The 11985-nt window shown below is 30.3% G+C and overlaps 1 protein-coding gene across 1 annotated transcript; it reads left to right on the forward strand.

Annotated features, from left to right (window-relative positions):
• The first annotated feature begins 3480 nt into the window (after positions 1–3480).
• Positions 3481–7879, forward strand: LOC130967588 (probable RNA methyltransferase At5g51130). Its single transcript, XM_057892516.1, has 9 exons — positions 3481–3758; positions 4548–4792; positions 4952–5066; positions 5216–5263; positions 5914–6214; positions 6546–6633; positions 6949–7014; positions 7123–7191; positions 7295–7879. Exons 2-9 carry the CDS (start codon positions 4676–4678, stop codon positions 7382–7384), a joined length of 894 nt encoding a protein of 297 aa, XP_057748499.1. The 5' UTR covers positions 3481–3758; positions 4548–4675; the 3' UTR covers positions 7385–7879.
• The last annotated feature ends 4106 nt before the right edge of the window (positions 7880–11985 follow it).

Here is an 11985-nt window from a genome sequence, read left to right on the forward strand (position 1 = left end):
AAAAACCATTTTAGAACTCTAGTAGTATTTAAAATTTAATATATTTTTTAAAAATTAATTAATATTAACCGAAAAATATGCTAGTTAAAATTGGAAATATAAATATTTATTATAAAATAAGCTACGCTCCGTATAATTGTTTTAAAAACTGGACCGACTGGTCAGATTAGAAAACTAGTCATTAGGCTATCAAACCAGGCCGAAACAACAATAAGATCAGATTTGCATCAAAATTACTAAGAACCGTACGAGTTTTATCAAAACCGTTGAATTGACCACTTTTAGAAAATCGTACTCGTTTAATTTAATTTTTTTTTGAGTTAACTATTAATTTGGTACTCAAAAGATTTAAGCATTGACCAAAAGATTCTTAAAAGATGTTGTTGACATAACAACCAATGAACAATTTGAAAATAGGACAGAAATATTCAATAAATATTATATTTTTTTATAAATACCTAAAAAACTTTTGTATTTACCAAACGGATTATTCATTTGATCCTAATTTTTTTGGTAACATTTGAATAAATATTTAGAAGATGCTAAAAAAATTAAGAGAAAAATTTGATTTCTAGATTTTTCTTTTGATTTTTTTAAAAAAATGATCATTCACAATCAAATTTTTTTAAGAATTCACTCGACATAAAATTACGAAACTTTAAGAATAAAAAGATATTTTTTAATAATGTTTACAAAAAGTTGCATCAAAATCTTATTTTTAAATTTTTTTAAAATATATTTTAATATCTAATACTTTTTAAATCTTTTGAAAACTTATTTGTGGTTAGCATCTTTTGAAGTTTATTTTGTCAACGAAAAAGTACAATTTTATTGTTTACTTTTTCTTTTTTAAAAAAAAAACTAAACAGTTTTTAATAATTATTCCAAAAGACGAGGTTTTTAACAAATTTTTTTTGTTCTGGCTATTGATCTTTATCTTTGTAAAACTGGCTAGCCCATCTATAAATAATTTTTTATGGGTTAACAGAACATGTCTACGTGACTTTTTGTTAAGAGATCTCATTATTTTTTAGGAGTAATTGTCAGAAATATTTAGAATTTTTTTTTCTATTTTTGTTATCTTTTTATATATATTGACTAAATTTATTGTGTAAGAACTAAGAACAAAAAAATAAATAATTTTTATTTTTTTTTATTAAAAAACTAAATAGAGCATATACTTCTTAATTTTTTCATTATTGTTTAAAAAAGTGTTAAGAATTATATTATTAGAATTATGTTAAATTTTAGATGTACTCAATTTAAATTAACTATCATAGTTCACATAATTTATTATTATTAGAGTTGTATATTCTTTTTTATAATAGATAATAAAAATATTAACACAATATTTTATCTAAAATATATACAACAAATGCGATATAATATTAAAAATTCAAATTTTAACATTTAGAATAACTAATAACGAACAGATAAGATTAGTAATGACTAGAGATGACAACACTACTCAAATTGCAGGTATTCATTTTATCCATATCCGCTCCGATATATATATATATATATATATATATATAAAATAATTAGTAAAATAGTTTATAATATTATATTATATTTAAATTTTTGCTTTAATGTATGATGATAGTTATATAAATTTAAAAATATAATTTTATTTATTAAATTTTAATAATTATAGAGACAAATAGAAATAGATAAGTCAACAACAAAATTTTCAACAAAAAAAATCTGTCAATATAAAATTGAGTTTTGAGCAAAAATACTCAAAAAGATAAATTTTAATCTTTCTTTTACCTATTTATCTTTTAGACACTATTCGTAAATCGTGTCACACCAAAAAAATAACCAAATTTTCAGCCATGTTTAGGGTTCTTCAAGCTTCTGTGCGTAGAGACACATCAGCTAATTAACACGTCACGTAGATAAGAGAGAAATCAACTATCGAAAAGGATTTTTTTGTTGATGTCTTATGATCCTTCAAAAAAAATTGCCTGGTGTATTCAACCTTTTTTTAACCCAACTAATACGATATTTTTAGGATTTTTTTATAAATAAATAAATTAAATACTTATTTATCAATATATATAATTTAAAAAGTATTTATGTTTTTGAATCGTATTACATATCTCATTTATAGTATAAATGAAATATATATATATATATATATATATATATATATATATTTGTTTATCTTGTAAATGAGATATGTCACATATTTTAAAATAGTATCTCGTACAAATAAGATATATTTAAAATTTTAAATAATTATATAATAAATGAGATACATATATACTACATTATAAATTAGATATAAATATTTGTAAATATAAAAATATAATTGTCTCAAAATAATAAAAATGTATTTATAGTATGATTTAAAATTTTAAATCAAATAATAAGATGATATATTATACTATTTAGATCAAATTGGTACAATTTTTTACGATTTAAATAGTACTTATTTAATTTTTATTTATCAATTTAATTAAATTTTATTCAAAAATATCAATTTAAATTTCTGTGATTGAATTGAATCTATTTAAATTTAAAATTTATGACAAAAAAGAAATTGTAATGCTATTTTAAAATCTACTTAAAATCAGTGATTTAGGTCTAAAAGTGAAGTCCAAATACCTTTTGGTGGTGGTGTTGATATCGTCTCCAGTTTGGCGAAGCCGTTTGAGATCTTCTAGTGAAAATAAGGAGTAATACTTAAAATTTCAATGTTCAAATTAATAAATATTTTAAACATCGTGAGTCATGAATTTGAGAAATACCTTTATGGATATTTATATAAAAGAAAAGATAAAATTGTCATTTTTTTTAACTTATTTATCTATAATGATGAGTGATTACTTCTTCTTCTATTTAGAAGTTGTTGAGATTTTTTATTTTAATTATTAAGCAAATACATAAATCCAATTAAGATTCTAATTTATAAGTCGAAATGTCTAACATATAGATTGATGTACATAATTTATCTTTTATAAGTATAATTTTAATTTCAATTTTTTACAGTCAATTTTGTTAATACTTAAATCTTTATGATCAAATTATATTTTTATAAATAGAAATACTTGTATCTTGTTTATAATATAATATACACATATATCATTTATGTGAGAATGAACAAAATATAATATAATTTAAATACATAAATATTTTTAAATTATATATAATGATAAATAAAATATTTAATTTATTTATTTGTGAAAATAATCTTACATTGTCAATAAATTATAACTCAAATAGTATAATTTTTTATTTTCACATAAAAATCTCATATTTAAATTTTACTCTTACAAAATAAAAATCTGACGTTTTTATAGTTTGTAGTAAAAAAAAGATGGAAATTCAGATATAATTTCAAGTAAAGTTAATATCTGAAAAGTGTTAAATGATTTGACATTTTTATCTAAACACTCTTAACTATCAATTTCACATTAAGTTACCTAATTTTTTTTTTTAAAAAAAAAAGACAAACCTAACTTCCCACGCCCCATCTCCACGAAAACAAAAAAACCTCGTTCACTCTCTCGCAGAAGCACATACACACAGAGGGAGCGGCTCTCAGCTTCAGGGTCTTACACTGTCACCTCTCTACCTCACTCGCTCGCCTCCGTCTGTGTCGTCCTTGTGTTGGCTCCCTCCTCTGCTGGCTCTGCTCTGCTCGTGCGGCCACCTCTCCTCTTCGGTGGCCTGCCCTCTGCAACGGTGGAACGCCCCCAACGCGTACCTGATTGCCGACTTTGGTTCTGCTTCTGGCCTTCTGCAGTGTAGAGGTAACTTCTTTTTTAGTTATTCTATACTAAATTTTTGGACTTTATTTTTGCTGTTTTAATGTAGGTTTAGAAGAGGCAAATTGATGCTAATTGTATTTGGCTGTAAAACTGATTGATTTAATTTGTAATAGGTTTAGATAAATTGTATTTGTATGTAAAACCAATTGATTTAATTTGTTGTTCTCTTTGTTCTTTTTCCTTCTTGAGGCTTGTATACTAAAAAATAGAGCAGAAGACATTTTCATTAACACTACAAAATTTGTCTCCTAGCTCGATAATCAAATGATGAAGATTCAATAAAAGGGTCTTTCTTCTGGTGTTGTGTAGCACTCTTTAATTTCCTCAGTGGATTAATCACTTTGCAATAGCTTGATTTGGAGGTCAGTGGTAATAATAATAAACAAGAGTTTGTTTTAAAAAGAGAGAAAATGGGAAGGTTTTAGCAGGTTTAAGTTTCAACATGGAATTTTCATTTGAGTTGGAGTTTGTTTTGTTATATTTGTCTTATTTTTTTGTTTTTTTCATTCAGGAAGGGTTTTGTATGTTGTATGTTCTGTTCTTTGACCGTTTTGTGTTCCTTTGCATGTTTAGAACAAAGATACTAAAAAGAGCAAAAAAAAAAAAAACTGAAGTTGTCAGAGTCCGAAATATAAATTTTTATTAGTAAAGTATTCTATGTTCCCTATTTCCAGAACACATGTTTAGTTATATATAAATAGGAGTTGTCACAATCAAAACCCAAAACCAAGACTGATAGAATCGCTTCATCGTGTGCTCCTCTTTTCCCAGCCCACGCCAGAGACGCAGTGGCCCTCTTCCGACAAGGTTGAAGGTGCGGAATTGAAGACCGGTTCATGATCCAATACGTAACTGCAACAAGTAGGGTTTGAAGAGGAGAAAGCATTGGATAAGATTGAATGGCATATAATGCAAAGCTGGAAGATGAAACCAAAAACCAGGGAGCCAAGCACAACAACAAGAAGCGGAAGCAAGTTTTCCCATACGGCAACTACAGGAGCTACTATGGCTATCGAGTATTAACCACTTCTCACTCCCTATGATCTAATTCCCTTTACCCTTTCTATTTTCATAGAAAAGATTCGAACTTTACATGGCCTCCAGCATCATCACCATGCATTGCTGTTTACTTAGTTTACTGGTTACGCTAGTAATGTGTGTTTTCATGGTTCCAGATTGGTCAAGATGTTGATGAAGATCCTCGGTTGAAAGTGTTTAGGAAGGAGTGGTTTGAAGATAAAGAGTGTCTTGATATTGGTTGTAACAATGGGATAATCACCATCCAGATTGGTAATTTCACCCCTTCACTTTCCTTTATTACATGACATTGATGATTGAACAAATAATGATAATCCATATTGCTAATTTTACCCCTTCATTTATGCCAATTTATAGTTTGCTAATTCAAGTGTTGCCTGTTTTGGTTTTCCCCCCCATAGCACAGAAATATGGCTGCCGGCACATTCTTGGGATTGACATTGATTCTGGTAAGATTCATATGAATAATAATTTCTGTTGCTGGAGATTATTCTTTGGTTTTCAAATATGACTATATGTGGCTTACATGTGATGTGATTTAGATGTGTGAAATGTAACATAGTTCTGAGTGTGTGTGCGTATGCGGTGTTAATGATATTGCTATAAATGAGAGAGAAGAAACAGATAAAGTTAAGATGGATAGAGGTTGTTATAAAGAGGCAGTTAGTTAGTTGGTTGTTAGGCTGTTAAGTTGATTTTGGTATTTAGTATTTACAAGGTTATTGCCTTTGTTGAAGGCTCACCTGATATGGCTATATAAACAGCATTGCATATGATTGGTTTTCATGTTAATCAGATTTCTTTCTTTCAATTCAGTTTACAATTCAGTTCATCTTTCTTCTTCCTCTTCTACTTCTTCTCTACTCTTTGTCTTCTTTTCATTCTTTACATTCTTCGCACCATTTCTGTTTCTTGCTAACCAAGAAACTGTTCAAACTGCAAGAACTCTGTTGTGCAGCATGGGCCACTGGCGGATATCCATAATACTTCTTCAACGAGTAACTATTGGGATTCCAAAAAAATGGGAATATCAATTTCTCCCTGGTTGGGTAGTATAAATATTTACTCCTTGTTGATTTTGTTTTCCTCAATTTGCCAGATCGAGTTGAGGATGCATATTGGAATCTGAGAAAAGCTGTTAGATTGAAATCTACTGGAAATAAGCGTGCAAAGCCTTCCAAACTTGAGGACAAGGATCATGCAGATAATTCAGAGGACAAGGACCATGCAGATAATTCAGAGAACAGTGCTACTGTTTCATCAAATGAAGATGCAAAAGGAATTTCGAAAGATATGCCGTCTTCAGAGCAAAGTGATCTATTTGCTATTGTTTCATTTAAACGTGAAAATTTTGTTCAGAGTCGGCACCCACCAGGAAAGAAGTATGATACAATTCTTTGGTGAGTTGCTGCTATTTCCATTACTATTTTCCTGAAATAAGTCCCTTTTTCCTGGGGTGAAGCTTTTGAACGGGAGGAGGTGGAAAAAGTGTCACCCTCTTGCATTGTATAATGCTGAAAATGCTTTTCAAAGTTGTTTATCTTTGATCTTGTTCTTTTTAATAAACTTCATGTTGTAGTTTTTTTTTTTTTCAAGCATTGCATTAGAAACAAATTCTTAACTGCAGCTTCACTTTACTCCTCCTGCTATAAACTGCATATTGTTGGGTAGGGTTATTTAAAATTGTCTTCAATGCACTTTTGTGAAACTGAAATCTCTTCTGCCCTGCAGTTTGAGTGTTACAAAATGGATACACCTCAATTGGGGGGATGAGGGCTTAATCAAATTATTTGCAGAGACTTGGAATCTGCTCCGACCAGTAAGTATCATGTCTTTCCATCATATTATTGTTTTCTTTCTACTCAGAGATCTCTTCTAAGCACCTATCAATACTGCCTTTCTTATTCTTTATCTCAACAATGATGCATGTTTTCTTATTTCTTCGGACCCATCTTTCCATCCAATTGTTTCATTTTCCCTTTTCGCTGTCCTTTTACATTCAGCTCCAATTCATTGTCTGAAGCTAACGACTCAATAGTGCAAATTGCTTCTTGTAAAATCACCAATCTACAATATCTAGCATTCTCTAAACATACTCTTTTATTTCTATAATATAAACAAACCTTTTGAGCAGGGTGGTGTTCTTGTGTTGGAACCTCAGCCATGGAAGTCATATGAAAGCAATCGTCTTGTCTCAGAGGTAATAATTAGCTTTTCTTATTTTCTGTGATTAGCAACTAGTATATTTCAAGGCATCCTGGGAAATCCAAACCTTTTTGTATCATCGAGTGCATTTACATATTTGCAGACGACTGCTGCCAACTACCGGAGTATTACAATTCGTCCTGCAGATTTCCAGGAAATACTGCTAGATAGGGTTTGTGTAACATTTCTTTGGGCTATTACGATTTTATTTGGGTTTGCCTATTTATTACAAATTTATTCTGATTCTAATTAATGGATGACATTACTTATTGTAGATTGGATTTAGAACAGTGGAACATGTTAACTCAGGTATGACTGATAGCAAGACTGGTTTCAATAGACCAATTTTGGCTTTTCGGAAATGACCATGCACGAGGTCAGGTGCAGAGCAAATGTGAAGCCCAAAGAGAATCAACATTTTGCATATTTTGAGACATCAAAGCTTGCATTGGGATGCAGCTTCTGTGAATATAAGCGGTGAAGCTAATTTTGAGTTAAAAGGGGGCTTTTGAATGTAGAAAATGAAAACAGACTTGTGTTTTCTGGCTGCTAGTTTCACTATACTATACAGTTTTTGCCGTAGATTTGTAAGGTGCATGGTACAGTTTAATTTGTAATGTGCACAGTAGGAACACTCATCTTAATTTAGTCCAATGTTTACATTTTTACCTACTTTTCACTATGTTAGCATCATTGGGCAAGGATAGATTTTGCCGGGGAGATTCGAAAGAAGGGACATATTTGATTTTCATTCATGACTCTCCTGGTTTAGGCAACTGTTTCTTCTAAGGTATGTTTGGGTGGAAAGAGAAAGGTGGAATATATATATTTTTTAAAGAAAACAATTAAAAAGACTACTTTTATTTAAATAAGAAAAAAACAAGTGGCTTTCATTTTTGACCCCCTGAAATTTCTCATCAAAATGTGCCTTTGGGCCTGTGGCAGAATACCAATAATAATTAATAGGGTAGAGTACTATTTTAGTATTTGGTATTTTTGTTTTGACAATTAATAGTTAATACTTAATAGAATGAGTGATCTAAGTGTTAATAACGATACTGTTAAGTCATATTTTTTTATCTATTAGAAAAACATAAGTACATAACCAAACTTTTTTTATAATGTTTCTTTTTTAATTTTTTTGTTCAAAATTCTAAATTTTAATAATCAATCATCAACATTTTAAAGTCAAAAGTAACAATCAATCATGATCGTTTTAAAATCAAAAGAAAATTTTTTATATAAGACGTCTAAGTTTTTAAAATTAAAATAAAATATTAAAAATATTAAAAATTAAATTAAGATAAAATATTTAAAATATTAAAGACCAAATTAACATTGGACTCAATGTTAATTGACCAAAAGTCACCAAAAAAAAAATTGACCAAAATAATATTTATCCTAATTAATAAATCAAAACCGCTCGTCTGGTCCCCTCCTAAAAATGCTCATTACGGTTTCAATTCCCCCTATAAAGTAGAAAGCATTGTCAAAGTAATAAATTAATGGCTTTTATGGACCTTTTATATTTGGTAATTGCTTTTATCTTCTTTTATATATATATATATTTTTTCTGGTAAATAATGTTCCTTACCTGTTCGGCGGTTCGTGACCAGAATATGTATGTGTTTATGAGACAAGGAAGAGAGAGGGACCTCATATAGGTAAAGTGAAGACAATGAGATTTTTATGGAATATGAATTGAATTAGAATCTGCAAAATAATATAATATAGTATTTTTAATGAAAAAGGAATTTATATTTACCAATAGTAAAGAGGCACACAAAAATAACGGAAATCAAATATAAGAAAATAAAGTGTGGAAAGGTGGGGCCATGGTAAACCCTAAACAAGGGAATACTGGAATAGGGATTGGCCTCACTCAAAATTTCCAAAATGAGCTAAGAGGGTCCAATGGGAATTATCGTCATAATTAACCAACTTATTACTTTTTACTTTCTACGTTTTCTTCATTTGACCTCACTTTCGTAACGCTATGTCATTATGGCGCTTCAATATGAGTGCAATGCATTGTTCTACTTCTTCATACCCTCTCTCTTCTCCTTCTCATTTCATCCCCTCACCAATGGAACCCTCACATTACTCTTCAAAGATGTTCTTGCAGCAGAACCTGAATTATGCCATTGATGACCAACAAAAACACACTCATATTGCTCCTACTACTTCCCCTTATCTTTCTTACCCTTCCATCAAACTTTTCAACCCAAACCCCAACAACGATCCCTACCTCAATGCTACGATCAAGAACAATGATTATTCCTATGCACCAAGTGATGAAGCCTCATTTGGGGAGCAGAATTATTACCAGTCAGAGTCAGACTCATGCAGTAGTGGTGATGATGAAGATGAGGAAGTGACTTTGGAGGAGTACTTTCTGATTCCTGATGCAAAAGCAAAGAAGCAAATTGAACAGCTTGCTGTAATGGTTGGACTTGACACTACCGAACCAGCAGCGGTTGTGCTTACGCAAGTGGTGAGGGTTCTCAAGCACTTGAAGGGAATAAACTCCTACTAATAATAATAATTATCATAATGATTAAGGGCTTAAACGTGGAGGCAAAGAACTTTCGTTCTTTAATCATCAACCTCACTAGCTATATGTGTGTATGTACAGGGCTTAATGCTTTTATTTTCCATCATGTTTACTTTCATAAAATATGAGTTGGTGGATTTCCTTTTATTCGCTTCTTGTTTATTTGTGTTTCTTTTTCTTCTTCTAGTTAGTTAACGGTTGACCTAGAATTCTTCCTCTCTATATATTCCAGCATGATTTTTGCATTAGTAACTCGCGAAAGAAAATGATCCTATAGTACTTCTGGGAGAATTATTATTTTTTCTTTGTTTTTTCACGATATTTCATAACATGACAGACTAAAGGTTAATTCGTCGCGAATAAGAATTCCATTTAAGGATTTGTTATTGGCCAATGACTTGCTACCTACACAAGGCGAGATTCGAACCCAACACTTGCAGACTAGTGAACTAACCACTAAACTAACATAACTTAGTTACGGAAGAATATATTAGAAGGAAGAAATAATCAAATAACAATTAAGTTGTTTTATCTTCTAGGCCTAACAAATAATAAAAGAAAAAGAAAGCTAAAATACATAAAATACTCTTCAATTATATATACTTTTGGTGCAATTTACTTTCTGGACTTTAAAATGGTTGAGAATACTACCAATGGTTTATTCATCCAGATGTGGCTGATTTTGACAAATTTTGTGCCACTAATAAAACAACCATGGTAGTAAGTGGTAATAATATAATCACTACTGTTAACTTCCATCATCATCAACTTGGTTATGTTCTAACTTTTCTCTTATTGCTGAGTTAAATCTTAATTTGGTCTCTAAAATTTGGTCTGATACTCAAAATGATCTTTACAATTTCGTTGGTCCCAATTAGAACCCTCAAATTTATAATTGTGGCTCAATTTTACTCCTGCAATCATCTCTGTCACCGGAATGCTGTTCTAACGCAATTGCATGACATAGTGGACACTACATAAACTACGGCACATTAATTTCGCATGCAAAACCTTTGGAAACTATGTAGTACAAGGATTTTCTTGATGTTTGATAACTTATGATCGTCGTATTGGAAAAAAAGAGAGTTTTAACCCACAAAAAACTAAAACGACGTGGTGACGGAGATGATCGCAGGTTGAAGCCACAATTACAAATTTGGAAGTTCTAATTGGAGTCAACGAAATTATAAGAATCATTCTAAGCATCAGACTAAATTTCAAAAGTCAAATTTAGATTTAACTCCTTATTGCTTCATAGTATTAAACGGTCCATTCAACGGCTCAACCTTACCAAACGGCCATTAATTAGTTTTGACCCCAAAGAACATTTAGCTATCTACCTACCATTTCATGTTGGACACATTGATTTGGAGATTTAATAGTGTGCTGGGACGTTGCTTAATTAGGTCGTTGCACCACTTCACATAGTAATATGTACATGTTTATGGAAGCTAGCTACAATTTTTACTACAGCAACATTCGACTCTAACTCAAAAAAAAAAAAAAAAATTACGTGATAAAACTAAGCTAATGGCATCTATTTATACTATTTAAAGGTAGTGATAACATTCGCGAAATTAGCGACTTGCCATCTTATCAACTTGATATATTATAATTACAAATTTTTATGAGTTATAAACAAATTTAAATATTTGACTATGCATGATTAAATTCTTATTATATAATTAACTTATCAAAATTGTTATCCTTTAATCCAAATTAATTTTTAATTCATGACAATGAAATTGTGATTTTTTCTTGAAGGTTTTTAATACAAATTAAATTACTTTATTATCAGAGTTGATTTTGCTTCTCATGGAACAACAGATCTTATGCATGATAATTTGTAAGAATCACACATGAATAAGGATATTCGTGTAAAAAAGAGTGAATGGGTTACAATTAGTAGAAAAGACAAAAAAAAAAGTGGATAAAGACTTAAAAGTGGTGCCAAAAAAAGCTAATGTAGCAATATACTCCAATTTGGTGAGTAATAAATTTTCTTTTGGGTCTAATAACATGCATGCTGGATTCTCATCAAATGCAAAGGTGGGCCTATGGAAAAGAAGTATCCTCCATCCATGCTTGGCTCTTTGAAAACAACTCAGGTGGCTTTCAAGGATCAGAGTACTTCCTTTTTTAAAGCAGGGCACAAAAGACAGCATCCTATTTCGCTTCAAAACTCACCTATTGAAGCATTGTCAATGGATTCTCGAGTACAAAAGAGTTTGATAAAGCTAGTGCAACAACAAACTTGGAGAACCAACCTCAACAGAAAAATGATGGTTCTGCGGTGCAAGTCCAAGAGAAGACACTTGGAGACAGGGGTCCATCAACGTGAGGTAGGATGATTAAAAATTTTAATTATTTAATTTATTTTTATGGATTGTGACCATTTAAATATTTTTAGTT

Source organism: Arachis stenosperma, chromosome 3, assembly GCF_014773155.1.
Source record: "Arachis stenosperma cultivar V10309 chromosome 3, arast.V10309.gnm1.PFL2, whole genome shotgun sequence".
Classification (NCBI taxonomy): Eukaryota; Viridiplantae; Streptophyta; class Magnoliopsida; order Fabales; family Fabaceae; genus Arachis; species Arachis stenosperma.

Excerpts from the sequence above, each read along its gene's own strand:
- LOC130967588 (XM_057892516.1), top strand. The coding sequence starts at position 4,676 with ATGGCATATAATGCAAAGCTGGAAGATGAAACCAAAAACCAGGGAGCC. Across the intron at positions 5,264-5,913 it reads TGGGATTGACATTGATTCTG|ATCGAGTTGAGGATGCATAT; the intron begins GTAAGATTCATA and ends TCAATTTGCCAG. Across the intron at positions 6,634-6,948 it reads CTTGGAATCTGCTCCGACCA|GGTGGTGTTCTTGTGTTGGA; the intron begins GTAAGTATCATG and ends CCTTTTGAGCAG.